An 18,199-nucleotide genomic window follows, 5' to 3' on the forward strand; every position below is an offset into this window, starting at 1 on the left:
CATCCCTGTGTGTCCACATGATGCACAGGTGATCCCGGGGGGAGGGAGGGATGATCCCTCCATTTCTCCAGGATACCTGGGTTGGCTTTTAGCCCGATTTTTCCCCACGGTCTTGTGATCATTCCATAACTGCGGGAGGTGTGGGATCGCCGTCCCGGTTTTGTCCCGGCTACTCGCGAGTAAATGCAAGGAGGTTGAAACTGGGCACAGGGCACGGAGCTCTTCAGACGCTCTGTGCCCATCAGGGGTGGGGAGGGGAGCAGGTGGGGTGTTTTTTTCTTTCCTTTGGCAGAACGCACGTGCGCTCCTCTCTGTTCTTTTTAAAAAATGCCGGCCGCAACATCCTTCCAGGACATTGCGCGGCCGTCTGGACACCCAAGAAGGATCGTGGAAGCCATTAAGTCCGCGATCCTCCCCCTACACCCTTGTGGTGTAGACATGCCCAAGGTGTCAGAAAATATTCAGCAGTAATGAAAATGAGCAATAAAAAACCAATATTATGTATACAGAAAATAGTGGGAATGTGTATTTATTCCATTTTATTGATCTGAAAAATAAGTAACAATAAGATAATGTATGCTTCAAGCCTTGAGGTCTTGATTTGTACTTTTCTATGAAAGAAAGACTGTTTCATGAACGTCTGTCCATTTGCAGCATTATTGACCTATTAGCAAAGATATTTTAAAGAGACTTTCCACAATTGTTCATGTGGAAACAGCAAAATAGCATCATTGCACTTGGAATGTCTTCTGCTTCCCATTATTCCCTGGTTTTAAGCATATCTTACTTTTTTTTTTTTATTTGCTCACATCTCATCTAGCTATTTATAAAATAAACCCTCTCTGGACAGGTTGAACTTAACAGCACTTTCCTGTGTCTTGTCATTTCTTTAATTTATACAAAATTTATGCACCTTCTTCAGAAATTAGGTCATATATTTAATTAATGTATTTCCTTAAAAATTGGTTGAATGCACACGGTCTTCCAAAATCAAAATAAAATTATAGTAAGGGAGGAGCTTATAATGTCTGAAAAAAAATCCAGCTATTTTTAAATAATACCCATACATTGGGTATTATCAAATGGGCTGATGGGACTCCTAGTTTGCTCGTTCATTTCTATTAACAACAGAACACTCAAAAGCACATAAACACTGAATATGCATGGAGCATTTCACTTTTCAAAAATAGGAAGTCCTTAGCAGTATGTAAAGCCCATTAAATGTTGTATTGGTCCAATGTGCATGCATTTTATTTCATACTAAAGATGGGCTTGAGGTGTTTTAACAATGCTTTTGAAGTTATAACAATGTCAGAAATCATATCTATCATATCTATTAAAGCTTTAGGATGGCAACAAATGTCACAATATTTTTAACATTGCATACATAATGAGAATGCAACATTTGCAGAGGCATTAAATTAACAGTTATGCAACGATTCTCTGTCTACTAAACTACATTTGTAACAACAATGCAAACAGCAGGATGTTAAAAGAATGGTGCAGTACATGCTGTTCATTCTAAGGAAAAATAATGACAGGACAGACAGAAGGTGGAAAACAGTCTTACCATCATCAAGTGAAGAAGAATTACCCATGGTAAAGGGATGTAAATGGGGAAAGCTTGAAGAAATGTGAGTGGAAAGGAAAAGAAAGGCACCACTGAAAATGTAGAAAAAGAAGAGAAAAGAAAAAAAAAGTGTGAGGAGGAAAGGGAATAGATTTCTAGAGACACACTTAACAATACGACTAAACAAATATATTCTCTTTTTTTAAGCAGGAGAGACTGCAAGCCACAGATAAAGCTAGGAATATACTTTATGTACTAATATTCAAATTAAAAACAATACCTAGAAAATCAAATCTAGCCACCATTCACTGATGATCTAATTCTACTCTATTAGATATAAATAACCTTAGTCTTCATGCCAAGACAATTACATCAAGCAAATACATCCTCTCGGGAACCTTGTTCACACACAAATGATCACGATCTATTTCCATTTGACATGATGTTATATACAACACTTCCCAGTCCAAGCTGTTTGCAAACTTGTGGCTAGGATACCAAAAGGCAATACTATTCCCTCTCCCCTTTCTAAGAAGGTACTACCATAATACAGTTTTTGTTTTTGTTTCCAACAGACTTGCCAACAGCTAGTACTTCTGGACTAAAGTATGCTCAAATTATGCTATGAAGACTGCAGCTGAAGTCTCTCCTTTTCGAGGTTCTCACCATGTAAATGGTCAAGACAGTTGTGAGAACATTTCTGATCTCACAAACGTTTCAGTTTAATTTATCTGCCCTCAGTCTGCCCTCAATCTATTTGCATATATAAAAATCATGTTCATTCACAACAGTCTAGTACCACAAAGTAATACCTGAATCAATTCACCATCCCTTTCCTAGCTCCTCTTAATAAACCTATAAGCATCCCTAAACATCTCAGTTTCATATGATAAGCAAGCTGCTTTCCTTTTTCAGTGTTTACTTAAGTCTGTATCTTATAATTTGGCTTTCTTAATTATTTTTAATGGCAATAAAAAATCTTCTAAAAATACAAGTAGATAATCAGCACCTCTGTTCTTGTAATGCAGTGTGAATGTGTGTTTTTAATTGCAGTTATTCAGAGTTCTCATTTGCCATGTCAAACAGCATGCTGCTCTGACCCTCATTTATTCCTACAAAATTTTACAATCCTATACTTTGATTTAATTAGCTCACTCCAGCAGAATTACAATTCTTCCAGATAATCATAATATTGCATGTTTAGTGTGTCCGTCTTATCTTTTCTATGGTTTGTAATTGGCTTAACACACTAAAACTAGGCTCTGTTCCAAATTTAACAGCTGACCCATCATTGTTATTTTAGTTATTAGAGATTATTAGTCTTTTATCCATTGCTAATAATAATTTGTCATTATGTTCTATTTCTTGAAAGCTTATTTTTAAAAGTTGCTGAATGTGAAATTATAGTTAATATAATTTCACATTCAGGGATCCTATAAAGGATCCTATGAATAAACAATTGAATATATTAAATGTGCCCGTTTAAAAAAGCATGCCAATTATTTGTAAATTACATATCATTATATTTTTATGTTTGCCTGAAAAAGCACAGTTTAGGAACTGAACAATCACCTTGCAAGTAGAGCTTCCACTCAGCAGGAAAACACACAACAGATGCAAAAATTGAAAGCAAAAATACAGCTCTTCTACACACTAAATCTAAACATGTTTACTTGGAATTAAGTCCTACCAAGTTCAATGGGACTTACTTCCTAGCAAGTATGCATAGGATTGCAGCCTAATGATTTAAAATGTGGTTTTAAAAGTTAGTATAACAGTTGCAAATAAATGCAAAACTGCCAAGTCTGGAGAAAAGAAAGATTAGTCACTGCAGTATAACATTTTATCAACATGTGCTTTATGAAGAAACTACAACATAAAAATAACAGTGCATGCTACCAATGAAATGTAGTAATGCTTACAAATTTAGGATACTCTGCGTCTTACAAAAACATGTCTGCTGCTGCACCACAGTTGTTACTGAACTGAGTGACTGAAGCAGATGACATTGAAATATTTCCATAAGCAAATGACACTGGGTTTCCTTACAGAGTTTGCTCACTTTCCTATAGAAGTCTTCTACCCCACCAACTCAGGATCCATCTCTTATGGACTGCAAATTAGTGAAACGTGGGGAATGAAAATTTATTCGTTTTCTCAAGGTGGCTTGCATATTTAAATTTCAAATCCTTTAGGAAGTCTAATAAATGTCGTAGCTTCTATGGAGATCAACAGCTCCTTCTGAAATAGCAGCAACTATTCCAGGTAATTTTTAAAAAAATCCTCTACCTTTTAAAAACCTAAACAGTAAAATGATCTATAATCACATACACACAAGAATCACGAAATATTTAAAATATTCTGTAGCCAACTGTCTCTACTTTATAGGAACATTAGAAAAACATCGGTAAATGTATCTACTAGTTAAAGATATCAAAACACTGTATGGTTGTATTAATAGTGCAAAGTCAGTGTGCATTTAGAAAGGTAGGTCAGGTATAAAAAGCACATCAGCTTACCAATGTCATTGCTTCTTTCTGTGGAGTCCTTTTCTAAGGCGCTGGGCAACGTACAGCTCACTAAATCTACTTTTGGGATATCACTTCTGTAGTCAGAAACAAAAGAGACATTTACTGGAATTGCCTGTTTCAGTCAATATTTAGCTTGCACCTTACAAACTGGTGGAAAAAAGCATTCCTCATGCGCAGTTCTCTGGGTCACGGCAGGCTGTCAGAGAGAGCCATCTCTCGTAAACCAACATGCTGCTTGGATTAACCTTATCTTGTTTCTCTTTAACACCTGTCAAAAGGGCCTATTTTAGACCACTACTGTCCTAAACAATTTCTCAAATGTTAACTACATCTTGAGATGAAGAAAATCAGAAAGGATGCTTTTGATCAATGATTTTAAGAATAATAATTTCTGCCCCCAAATCTTAGCAATATGAAAGGCAGAATATACTGCAGAACCATTAACTGAGGGGAAAAAGTCTCAAGCTGTGATAATGAGGTTAAGCTCTCCCCAATTCTGCTGCAGGCTACAGCTCTTACAATATGATTGGTTTCCTCACTGAGGCTCTAATTACTAAGGGTTTTCTGTTGACAAATTTCCCATGCATTTGTATGGTAGATGAGCACCAATGGGAATACGTATTTTTGAAAAGGAAAGAGAACCATTTCAGATTATATTTTATATTACATATTATGTGCTGCTACTTTCTAACTAGAGATCAGCATTAACTAGTATGTCTGCTGTACCATTAGTCCTGTTTTTAACTTTGGGAATGCTTTGAAAGGTGTCATCCTTCTTTAAAACTGAGCCGGTCTCCTTCTAGCCTGTACATGTATGATATATAATGTTTGCATTGCTCCTCCAGCTGGAGATACAGAGGTAATTCCTGCATCAGGACCCTGTGCATCCCCCTCTCTCTCTGGGGAAATTTAAAAATGGGGTGGGGGCAATGATCGAAAAAGTAGAAAATACAGGACAAAGGTCCAGAATCTCTTTCAAGTTCCAGATTCCATTTTAGGGAAGCTTTCGGGGGCTGAATTCCAGTGGGGGGCAGGGCTGAAGGCAAAAGGAGTAGGGCCAAAGCCTGAAACAACCAGCATATTTTTGCTTAATATTCTTACTACCAGTAACTATGCCTGAAGACAGGCATACTGACATTTTAGAATGGGGAAATCCTGCACAAAAGCTGGGAAGCCACCAAACAATAGGTGGCTGGAGGAAACTTGGAAGGGGGTGCATGGTTTTCTGGGGAACCCTGGAGACCGGATGGGGCACCTGGCCCTGAAGTTTTGCATTCCTGCGACAGAAAGAGTCCTTCCTCTCTCCTTTCCCACAGCTTTCACTCCAAACCACTTATAGATTCAGCTCTGCAACTACCATTTAGTAACAGTTCCTTTTAACAGAATTCGGTACCCAATTCTTGCAACACATCACGTCCACACTCCATAGCACCCATAAGGTAAACACAGTTTTTTTCTTCATCGTCATCTAATAACCACAACCATCTCCTGACAATGACCTGGTTTGCACAATCAAAGTAGCCCACGGTGGACTTTGGTGCATACTGGCACATGCCAGGCAGAATGTGCATATTCAATGCCTGGCTGTGGCTCATCATGTTGTGTGAACCCAGGGACTGTAGGTTATGTGAGAGTTGTTTAACATGAGAAGCCACAGTCAAGCGCCGAATATTCAAAATGCTTGCTAGCATGCAGCACAGCCCACCGTGGCTTAAATAAGCCACGGTGGGCTGTTTGATTATGCAACATGGCTCATTGGCTGGGTTTACACAACACAACGACCCACATCAAAGTTGAGTACGGGTTGTCATTGAACTGTGGGTTGTTATACTGTGTGAACCCAGCTGCATTAAGAAACCATGGTTCATTAACCATGAACAAGTCACAGTTTACAATCCAAATACAAACCATGGGTTTTCTTTCTGGGCTATTTGCAGTTAACGAACCAATGTTTGTTAGCATGGCTGGGTTCACACAACACAACAAGCCACACACTCAACACAACCCACAACTGACTTCCTGAGGGCTACAACCCCTGGGACCTATAATTAAACAATCATCTACTACTTTTGCATTGCCTTAGGGCACAATGCAACTTGGAGGCTTTTGAACATTCAGTGTTGGGTGGGAGGAACAATGGAAATGCCTTTACCTCCCTGCCCTCCTAACCTGGCATTTTTGGCTAGATGGGCTCTTTTGCCCATCTAGCAATGGGACTTGGTGGGGGGGGAGAGGTCTCAGGATAACTTGTATCTTGGCATCTCCTGTCTCCTCCCCTTCCCTCCCACTGAAATGCCCCCTCTCTGAGGTCTATTTTCTGACCTCTTGGGGCAACTAGTGCAGTTCTTTCTACGCCGGCTGCAAAGAAGAAGTCGACTGTATTTCCGACTCCCCCTGGTGAGGCCAGAGCACTGTCTCTGAAATTGGAGGGACCAATCCCCAGTATCCTATGGCCCCTCAGACAATGTTTACAGGTCATAGGATTGCTTTCTTATTGATTTAAAATTATGTTGGTTTCAGAGAATTTAAAATTGGTGACAGATAAACCTAATGAAGATGATGGGAGAGGACAGAGTTCGTGGGTTTAATAAGTAATCAATTTAGGGACAGCAGTGGGTATCTACAATAGCTTGGTAATCATTAAATATGGTAAAATAATGAGAGCTGCACTGAATATTTGCCTAAGAACATTTTGGGAATGAAGGTATGGCCGATGCCTGGTTGGCCGCTGTGTGAACAGAGTGCTGGACTAGATGGACCCTCGGTCTGATCCAGCAGGGCGCTTCTTAGGGTGACTCTGTGCCTATTGGGGTGGTGGTGAGCAATTTTGCCATCCCCAGGATGGCTGCTGGGGCTTTTGATCTAAGGTTTTTTAAATTTTATTATTTACTTACTTTTTTGGAGGATCGGGGACGCACAATTGCGCGACCAGCTCCTCCTTCCAAAAATAGCACCCACACGCCGCACTGGACATCCCTTTTTCCTTCTGGGATGTCGCGCTGGCATTTGGACATTTGAGGAGGAACCCAAAAGTCGGAAAACCCAAGATCCTCCGTCCCAGAAGACTCACAGATGTAGATGAGCCCAAGGTTTACTCTACAGTCTCCTTACTTGATGTTGGAAGACCATTATCATAACCCACTTCACAAAATGGTGCAATATTTCATTGTTACAGATGCCAATACTTAATTGAGGAGTCAATTTCCACTCCAAAACAGATTTAAAAACAGTAATATAAATCAAAATATTTTATTTTATTTTGGGATTGCTATCCAAACACATGGACTGTAATCCTGCACATAGGTATACTTCAAAAGGGACTAAGGCTGCAATCTTAGACACATTTACCTGGGAGTAAGAACTCCTGAAAGCAATTGGTCTTACTCCTGAGTAAACATGTCTAGGGTTGCACTGATAAGCATGGGTAAACTAATAACCAATCGGTCAAATACCTTGTATGGATCATAGGCACAATTGGTCTGTCTGGTCTTCTTGGAGGCAACGTACCAGGTCTGTTCAAAGAGTTTGTTTTGGGAGGTCGTGGCTTCTTCGGTGGTATAGCAGGAACAGAAGGTTTCTGTAAATCTAACAGTTTTTGCTCTCTCTCTGGTCTTTCTTCAAATCAATTTCCCCCACAAAAGAATGAAGACATTTTTAAGCAACAGAGAAGCACCATCTTTATCATGGCAGTAATAATGTATATACATTGTATTTGCTATAAGGTGATAGAGAGAGAGGCAGTTTCTCAAACCCAATCAAGTTACTTTTTTGTATAACATTTATAACATTAAAATATACAGCAATCACTTAGCTGTTCAGTAGAGTTACTGTTTCATAATCTGTGTTCTCTATTGCTGCAAATCTAAAGATAGCTAACCTGCATTCTTAAATCAATGATTCCAGAGTGGACTCCGAGATCAATGAGAGTACTGGGGAACAAAGTGATTTTGAACTGCTAGGGAAACCTTGTGAAGGAGAGAGTGCCATTGCTAAAACAGATATTCTTAATATTTCATTGAAAGTTTTAGATCTAAATTCTTCTGTGAGCCCTTAGATAATGTTTGAAATATTTCGCATTTATATAATACTTTAGAATACCCTTGCGAATCATCAGGTGTGGGTCACCTGAGCCTCCTCTAACACTTCTGTTCACCTTGCAGGAGGAGAGAGATGCAATTCCAGGCACAGAGGGAGGAGCTCTACAGTACTGTTCCCTCATTTCTCCAATGCTGCTTCTTCCACTACTTAGCAGGGGGAAGATGTTTGCGGAGGTGGGGGCTCTTGGGGAGGTGGCCATTTTTCTTGAGTACCAGAATGACTTGGAAATATAATCTGAGTTCTACCCTATTTGTGGAAGAGGAACTAGGATAATTCATAAAGTAATCTGAGGCAAGCAGGAGAGACCTCACTCATCTCAATGAACCACAGCATTTACTAAAACACAGCCTTCCCTTATACAGGCTCAATAAATTAGTTCAGAAGCCATGACAGGGTTTTTCTACTATCTTTTCTATTCTCTTTGTCTTGACTTGAATACAAACAATAAAAGTACACACAGAAAAGATATAACATAACTTGAATTGGTCTCTGCTCAAAAGTTGGATGACTATGTAGACCCAAATACATTTTTTTCACTCAGAAGTACATTCTTACCTTTCTCTTCAGTTCGGTGAGGAAGACATTCTGGTCTCTCAGGAGGTACTTTTTTGATTTCATGTTTTCTATCTGTGGTAGCTGCCAGACATGAACATAAGAACATCAGAAGCGCCATGCTGGATCAGACTAAGGGTCCAGTTAGTCCAGCACTTTGTTCACACAGTGGCCAACCAGCCACAAGCAGGACATGGTGCAACTGCACCCTCCCACCCATGTTCCCCAGCAACTGGTGCACACAGGCTTAAGGTAGCACATAACCATCAGTGCTAGTAGCCATTGATAGCCTTCTCCTCCAGGAATTTATCTAACCCCCTTTTAAAGCCATCCATATTGGTGGCCATCACTACATCTTATGGTAGTGAATTCCATAATTTAACTATGCACTGTCTGAAGAAGTACTTCTTTTTTATTTGTCCTGAATCTCCCACTAATCAGCTTCATAGGATGACCCTGGGTTCTAGTATTTTGAGAGAGGAAGAGAAATAATTACATAACTTGAAAATAAATGTGATTTTAAAAAAATGGTTCACTAATGGAACAGTCTTCAAATAAAGCCAAATAGTGTTTGTTTCAAATTTCTGCTTGGACTATAGAATAACCTCCACATTTGCATGTGCACACACAAACTTATTGTTTTTAGGCTATTTCAACTGATTTCATAAAGTATATGGTAACCCAAGTTGGATATATACATTTCCAAGAAATCTATTACATGCAGTTAAAGCAACCAAAAACCCTGTCTAATATGTTTACTTAACATGTATTAAATATTAAGCTCTGGAAAACTGGTGTCCACTTTATCAGACAGAACGTGCATATAATCAAGTGGACTCCAGAGTGTGAAACGGTACCACACAATAGGCATTTTAATCTTTAAAAAGCTACAGGACTCTCTTTTTGCTACTATAGAGCAAAGCGGAGATTGACCCCACGCTCTGTTTTTGTCCATCCTTGTATATGACTCCTATTAATGCTGAACTCATGCTCAGAATGCCATGAGCTTTGTAGCCAAAACAGGGCCTATCAACAAGAGCAATGTTTCTGTATGCACAAGAGAACACATGCAGCGGTTTGCAGCAGTACAAAACATCTGAAAAATCAAACTTAAGTTGGGGGATGCCTTCTCCATAGCCCAACGAGCATGCTCAGTAGCCACAGAATATTGTGAGTTGGTTGGAAAATAAAACCAAGGAAGCATTAAATGCTTAGGTGGGGGGGAAGGGCATTGATGTGGAGAGGCTACTTGAGCAAAAAAGACAAGCAGCAGAGAGGGGGTAAGGAGAAGAGTGGAAGGTGGGCAATTATCTCTCCTTTCCTCCATTGTCCTTTGATCTATTTCTGTCCTTGTCTGTTTTCTTTTTCGGACAGGAAGTTAGGTAAAGAGGATTGTGAAAGAAAGACGCATATATTAAAAGGAGCAGAGAACCATCTAACTGTTTGGATTGGTCATTTCCCGATTCACATTGAGAAGCAATTTTTAAATGTCTCCATTTAAAATTTTAAATTCATGGAAGTGAGAGCTACCCATAGAAATGCCTGGGCACCCCGCCCCCCTGAAAGGACAAAATCTATTAGGTTTTATTTTGTTTAAAACATTTAAAAATAGCAATGCTAACAAAATTCCAACGCAAATGCAGTTCACTTCTAAAAGGGTATATATATAGAGAGAGGGTGTGTGTGTTGATGGATAGGGCAACACTACAGTGTAATTCACACTGAAGGTCAGACTTTGAGTGGTTTTTAGCAACCCTTCCACGTTATCCAGAGGTATTATACTTCTATTGCAGCTTGACGATTAGGATGAAACAGAGATAGCTTATGACATTGCTTTAATCTTCATGTTGCAGGTTGGATGGAGAGAGTAGTATTGCTTCACCCTTCTACTTAACACAGCAGGTTTTGGGGCTGTGTTGAGAGAAAAACTGAGTTCACACAATGTACTAACCCATACTCAGTGGTTTAGTGTGGGTTGTTGTTGAACTGTGCATCAGTGTGTTGTCTGAACCAAGGACATTTTCCACAGGGTTGCTTATAAACCATGCAAGTGTGGCTTCTCATCCATCCTGAACAACCCACAATAAACCATGGATTGTCAAAGGTGACTTGTTAGAGAAAAATAAACCACACTGCATGGTTAACAAGCCACCCTTTGGAAAATGTCCTGGGTTCACACATCATACTAACCTATGGTTCAAAAACAGCTCATACTCAACCACTGAGTATGGGTTAGTGTGATGTGTGAACATACTGAAAGAGAGAGACAAAGAAAGAAGCAGCATATGGAAACCCTGCATTATAGCTCACTGGCACAGTGTAGGGGGAGTTAGGGGGTATAGCGAGTGCCACTGTGGTTTGTAATTTTCCCCTGATGTGCTTTCCTATAGGAAATTCCTACTTCTTTGGACAAATGGGACAAACTACAAGCTGTGTTTTCTTAGGTGTGATTTTTTTTTGGGGGGGATATAAAATTGGTCAGGCACCTTCATCATATAACAGTCTGCTGTTACTGGAAATAGATATTGGTGAAATCTCATAATTCAACAAGACAGTGTATTTCAAACACTAATGGCTTTAATTTCAATTATGAATATAAACTTGGCAGATAACCACTATTAGCACCTTTTTTTAACAACCCCTAGATGGCAAAGGTATATTAGTACTGCAGAATGATTTGAAGAGATTACCTGATAAATAATTATTTAGACATAACATCAAACCTCTTTTAGTTTAAAAGTGGTAATATAGCACAAATTTTATAAAATTACATAATGAAATTAGATATAACCCCTGCATGAACAATAATCTCTGCATTGCTTGATTTGTTAAAATGGAAAGAATTCTAGTTTTTCACCTAACTGGACTGGTACTTGACTAGCCTTGCCTTATCTTAAATTTTCTTATTGATAAGAGCAACTTTGGAACTTCAAGAGCAGTCTATTATAGTCAGAAAAATCCCTTCAATTTAACAATTTTTAAATGCCATGGCGGATATAGTGATACTGAGAGCTTCCATTAGGAGTCGGAAAAGTGGTTTCACGGACTGTAAGGTGTATTTACTGATGCTTATTGTATGACAGCAGTGCATTACCTGATCCTTGTTTGAAGGCAGGAGCTAATGGAGGCGGTGGCTTCTTCGGTCTCTGAAGTAAAAAAAAAGTGAACACAAACTTACTAACATGTATTTGAACCAGACAGAAAAATATATATTTTATTCTTATAACTCATCGGAGAAAGAAACAGTTTTAAGGCCTTTCACCAATGTAGCAAATAATGGAATTTATGAAGACAGTGTAAACAATAGAAAAGCTTTTTCCAACTTTATAATGGATATATTGTCACCTGAAGTGGAGAAACATTAGTCTCCAAAAAAGATGGGACTAATATACTACAGCTAAAGAAACATGGAAGGAAGGAAAGGAACCTCTCGTGCAAGCACTGAGTCACTGCTGACTCTTGGAGGGACGCCAGCTTTCGCTGACATTTTCTTGGCAGGCCTTATAGCGGGGTGGTTTGCCGTTGCCTTCCCCGGCCGTTATTACCTTTCCCCCAGCTTGGAAATACGGCGGTACTACAGAAGCTGACAGAGGATTAATAAATACAGATCACATGAAATGCACTCCAGAGGGTATGTTTTTATTTGCTATTATATGACTGTTTTATCATTTGAGGAAGATATTATGAAGTACAACTATTAAGGCTTTCTAATGTTGGAGGAAAGAAACTAATTATGTACATCAGCAACCTATTTTCTGTCATTATTTTCTCTCTCTAAACCAACCCACTTCTAAGCCAAAATTGTCTGCTCTGCAGTACACGGGCTGTTAAATAAATACAATTACAAAAGCTCTTCCGTAGCCAATTCCCTGCTTCATTATATTCAACAGCTCAGGGAGGCCACAGAAAAAACATAGGTGCATACAACTCACATGTGGCAAGTGTCTTGGGAGTATGAATACAAAATGTTAACAGCACCCTATATTCAAGTAGATGTGTCTCCTGATATCGTTTCATTCAAAATGTGTGAAGTATAGCAATATTTACAGACTCTATTTGAACAATGAGAGAAATACAATTTATTAAAATAAAGGGTTGCACCTTCCAGTTGTTCAGGAAATATGCCCTCCTGATTTCTTTCCAGTTTACTACCTTCACTACTTGGAATTGTTAGCTGATTATTTTCTTTTGTACAATGTAGCCAGAACAGATAGAAATTACCTCCTGTTCATTTTGCCTCTTGTTCTGTATTTTAGATTCTATAATTATACTAATTTCTAGCATTCCAGAGCTGCAGCTGCAGGGAAACACTCCAGCCAGGGTAAAGGACAAAGAAAGTCTCTTTTCACAGAGATCTACATGGAACTCCCCCTTTCCCTCCTGTTTGCAGTGACTGCAGCAACCTTTGACAGCTTGTTTGACAGCTGTCAAACATAGCCATGGCTAAGGCAAAATGGTGCGAAAAAATGGTGGTGTGCACTTTTTTTATTAAAATCAGTTGTTGCAAAATTGGGGAGGAGTGGATTGTAAGGGGGACCACCCAACACTTAAACCCCCAGGGATCCCCTGCTAAATGGGTGATCTTGACAGTTTTCCCCACCTATCAAAGTGTTCAAGACCACCCACTTACCCAGGTGATCCCTACAATTTAAAGGGTTACCCTCGTTTTCCATTCCCAATTGGATTAACTGCTTCTAGTTTGACAGCTGTCAAACTAAATCACAGTTACTGCGTTTGGGAGCAAAAACAATTACTGGGACTCAGACAAGTGGGGGTTCTTAGCAGGGTACCCCAAGTTTGAGGGTAACCCTTTGAACCTTGGGGATAACTCTGCTAAGGGGATGACATACGCCTTGTTTCACCACCTGTCAGATAATAATAATAATAATAATAATAATAATAATAATAATAATAATATATTTATTTATTTCTTACCCGCCTCTCCCTCTGGATTGAGGCGGGGAACAACATTAAATACAATATAATACATAAAACTAGTTAAAAGAGCACATAAAACCAATACAATATTAAAATAACAATCACAACATCTTACCATTCTTAGGTTTAAAATTCATCTGGACAGGCCTGCCAGAAAAAGACTAGTCTTTATAGCTGTCTTAAACTCATAGAGAGTATTAAGCCGACGAATCTCCTCCAGCAGGCCATTCCACATTCAAAGTCCGTCAAACCAGCCTCTGTACAGTATAGCCTTGCCTGTTCCCTTGTATGTTTTATAACTTAAATACAGAAGGGTCCAGGAAGTCAAGCTTGTAAATTTTTGACAAAGGTTTTTATCGAATTTATCTGACCGACATGTATCTCAATTTAAAAAGTCAGCTTTGTTTTCAATTGGAGGGCTTTTCATTTCAATTCCATGCAGCATTGGGGGGTGGAGGGGGGTGGCAAAGAGGCACATCCCTGCTGCACATCCCTGCAACAACTTCCTATACATTTTGTAATGGTCCTTTCTACACCTGATTATCCCAGGAAAATGGAGGGATCATCCCTGCCTGCTCCCGGGATCCCCTTTGTGGCATTTGGATGCACAGGAAAGATCCTGGGATGATCCCAGGATATAGGGCTGGTGTAGACATGCCCAATGTATGGAAGGGGTTATAGTTAAAAACTACATCTCTGCATCTGCAAAACAAATGTGGCAGAGGACTTTGCTTATTTTGTTTTGCATATATATGATTCATTTAAAATTTCAAAAGCCATTGGCTGATAGGATTATCGATGAGAGTGTTGCTGAGCAACTGGCTTCCCTACTTTGGGATTTTCAACATCTGTTGCACACTTTCCCCTATCAACTCAGAAAAAAAAACCCATTAAAAAGTTATATTACTGGGAACTGTACGATCAGTACATAGATTTTTAAAAAAAATCTGTATTGTATCTGTATTTTACATTTTATATTTGTGCAAATATATCTATGCAGGCTTTCATACTGCTATGGACAATAGCCAGAGCAATGAAATTAAAAAAAATGGCCAATGTAATAGCATTCAGAATGTTGCCCTTTTCTTTCTGAAGAAAGGCTTTCAATTATTATTGCTTGCAAGGTAAAGTCAAGTCACCTTGATACAGAGAGAAAACCAAGCATCACAGTTTAAAGACTAGCTGCTAATTTTTGAAAAATCTATGTAACTATTTTCAGCTAAGGCCATATTTGCTCAGGGTAAAGAGAAGCGGAAGCTTTGTTACCTGCAGAGTTATACTTTGTTTTCTGAGCTAGCAAATTAGATGAATTAGAGGAAAACCTTGTCTTATATATTGTATTTGGAAATATGACAATATTTACTTTTGCAATCAAAATACTTCTACCAATTTGTACCTTTAGTATTTAATGTTAATATTTTAGTGTACTATTTTGGCTCTACTATGATTACTGATATTATTATTATTATTATTATTATTATTATTATTATTATATCCCGCCTTTTGCCCAATGCTGGGCCTCAAGGCAGCATTACAAAATTTAAAACATATACATTTAAAAACTATAAACAGAAGTATACAACAGTTTAAAATATATTAAATATGTTCCAATATTAAAACATTTAAAATGACATTTTTAAAAGTCTTTGGCACAGACAGAGGTCCAGATCATTCACCAAAGGCCTGTCGGAACATTTTTTTTTTCCTGCTTCCAAAAGCACATCAAGGAGGGAGTCAGTCTAGCTTCCCTGGGAAGAAAGTTCCAGAGAACTGGAGCAGCCACCAAGAAGGCCCTCTCCCACATTCCCACCAGGCGTGCCTGTGATGGTGGTGGGACTGAGAGAAGGGCTTCCCTTGAAGATCTTAAAGCACGGGCAGGCTTGTAAGGGAGAATATGGTCTTTCAGATAACCTGGATCCAAGTTATATATGGATTTATAGGTCATAACCAACATTTTGAATTGTGCCTGGAAACAGACTGGAAGCCAGTGGAGCTGTTTTAACACGGGGTTGTATGCTCCTTGTAACCAGCCCTGGTCAACACCCTGGCTGCAGCTCATTGAACCAGCTGAATTTTCCAAACACTCTTTAAAGGCAGCCCCATATAAAACGCATTACAGTAATCCAATTGGGATGTAACTAAGGCATGTATCACCGTGGCCAAGTCTGACATCTCTAGGAACGGGTGCAGCTGGCACACTAGCTTTCACCGTGCAAATGCACTCCTGGCCACTGCCAAAACCTGGGCATCCAGTCTCAGGACTGAATCCAGAAGTACAACCAAGCTGCGGACTTGTGTCTTCATGGGGAGTGTAACCCCATCCAGTACAGGCTGAATCCCTATTGCCTGATCTGCCTTTCACCTGATCAGGAGCACCTCTGTCTTGTCTGGATTAAATTTCAATTGGTTCGCCCTCATCCAGTCCATTACTGCCGACAGACACCAGTTTAGCACAGAAACAGCTTCCTTGGAATTAGGTGGAAAGGAGTAGTAGAGTTGGGTGTCATCAGTGTACTGGTGGCACCGCACTGCAAAACTCCAGATAACCTCTCCCAACGGTTTCATGTATATGTTAAATAGCATGGAGGACAAAACAGAACCCTGAAGGACACCACAGGCCAATGGCCAAGGAGTTGAACAGTGCCTCCAAGTCCCATCCCAGCAAGGCAGCCAAGAAGGATACTATGGTCAATGATATCGAACGCCACTGAGGTCCAGCAAAACCAACAGAGACACACTCCCCCTGTCCAGTTCTTGGCATAGGTCATCCACCAAAGTGAACCAAGCTATTTCTGTCCCATAACCAGGTCTGAAGCCAGATTGAAATGGATCTAGATAATCTGTCTCATCCAGGAATCCCTGGAGTTGGGAGGCCACCACATGCTCCAGTACCTTACCCAAAAATGGAATGTTAGAGACTGGCTGGTTTTTCAATGTGGGTCTTACCCCTGCCTCCTTCAAGCAGGCTGACACCCTGCCTTGGCAAAGGGAGGCTTTGATCCTTACCCACTCAGCCAGACCCCTCTGGCTGCTTTTATAAGCCAGGAAGGGCAAGGATCTAGTACACATGTGATGGCTCTCACCTCTCTAAGGATCCTGTCCACATCATTGGGCTGTGCAAACTGAAAGGTATTCAATAATACTGGACAAGCAGGTACCAGAGTTACATCCGCTGGGTCTGTATCAACTATAGCATTCAAGTCAGAGTGGGTAGCATATAGCTTACCGATAGTTGGGTACTCATAACAAATAGGCGTTCAATTGGGTCTGTTTCAGTATAAGACAGCTTCCTAAGGATCAACAAATCTAGCAAATTAAAGCATGATCTCCAGCCATTTCTTCACATGATGCATCGTTGTATAATAGAACAATTTTGCTGACGCTAGTTTTACAGAGCAACAAAATTTTATACTATATTCTGAAAGAGTGAAACAATGCAACCTTGAGCTACTCAAACATGTTGTCATAAACAAGGCTGTACCTATAAAATAATTTATGGTGGATTTTTAAAGCTTCAGCTTTTGGATATTTTATTATAAATAACATGTTCAAAAACAAAGGCAGTGGTTTCTAAAAGATTTATAACAAGTTGTCTTGGTTTATGATAAAGGGTATATAGTTCCTACCTCTTTCTCAAAATCAGAAAGAAGAAGCTTAACAAAGTTATCAGGAAACACTCCTCTTCTACCGTTGATCTCTCCTTCCCACCAGCCAGCATCAATACACTCCTATTCACATGAAAAAAAAGGTCCCATTGAGTACAAGCAGCATCTTGTTAAGGAGTTGAGCACTTAGAACATTCTAGAAAACAGATATCCATTTTACAGATGGAAAACGCAGACTAAAGGCGCAACTCTATGCATGTTTGAACAGAAAAAGGCCTACAACCACCAGCATGCCCAAGACAGCTAAACATGCACAAGATTGCACCCTAAGAGCCTCTGTTCTGAAGAACAATCAGTGAAGAACAATCATATGTGCAGAACAGATGCTCAGCTGATAAATCAAGAAAGCGGGCCAATTTAGGAAAATACTACAGAGCAAGTCCTATTATGGATTATATAGCTAAGAAATTAAGCATGTAGAAAACGTTTATACATTGCACATTCTCCATGCTCTCTCTCTCTGCCTCTCTCTCTCTCACACACACACACACCCCTGGCAGAAATAGTTAGCAACTGTCTCCTCTGGCGGCAGTATTAGGCTCACACTGCCAGCAGTCAATCTGTCACTTTGCTTAGTTATCCTTCTTACTTGGTGGTGGTCAGTGGGATTGGCTGGAACAATTCGATACTAAAGCTTAGCAGCAGACATAATGCAGACAATTGGTCATGGTATGGGCTACTGTTGCTATCACCATTAATAGTGGTCCCACTTTCAAACTGGGCTAAGCTGATTCAAAATAAAACATGGCTCATCTCCTCCTTTCTTGTCCCAGTCCCTGCAGTCACCACAGCTCCTGTCTGATGGAGGTGGCATTGAGCTAGCCAGTAGGCTGCCTTGACTGGGT

General features: G+C 39.7%; 1 protein-coding gene across 4 annotated transcripts in view; it reads right to left on the reverse strand.

Moving 5' to 3' along the window:
• The window catches only part of SH3KBP1 (SH3 domain containing kinase binding protein 1), a 177,325-nt gene that overhangs the window by 12,559 nt on the left and 146,567 nt on the right, over nucleotides 1–18,199 (reverse strand). For all 4 annotated transcript variants that reach the window (XM_063126438.1, XM_063126441.1, XM_063126439.1 and 1 more), the window contains 5 exons: nucleotides 17,316–17,417; nucleotides 11,846–11,897; nucleotides 8,755–8,835; nucleotides 7,554–7,716; nucleotides 4,090–4,175 (listed from right to left, as the gene is read on the reverse strand). In XM_063126438.1, coding sequence (XP_062982508.1) covers nucleotides 4,090–4,175; nucleotides 7,554–7,716; nucleotides 8,755–8,835; nucleotides 11,846–11,897; nucleotides 17,316–17,417 — 484 coding nt within the window. The remainder of the gene's footprint in view (nucleotides 1–4,089; nucleotides 4,176–7,553; nucleotides 7,717–8,754; nucleotides 8,836–11,845; nucleotides 11,898–17,315; nucleotides 17,418–18,199) is intronic.

This window comes from Elgaria multicarinata, chromosome 5, assembly GCF_023053635.1.
Source record: "Elgaria multicarinata webbii isolate HBS135686 ecotype San Diego chromosome 5, rElgMul1.1.pri, whole genome shotgun sequence".
NCBI lineage: Eukaryota > Metazoa > Chordata > Lepidosauria > Squamata > Anguidae > Elgaria > Elgaria multicarinata.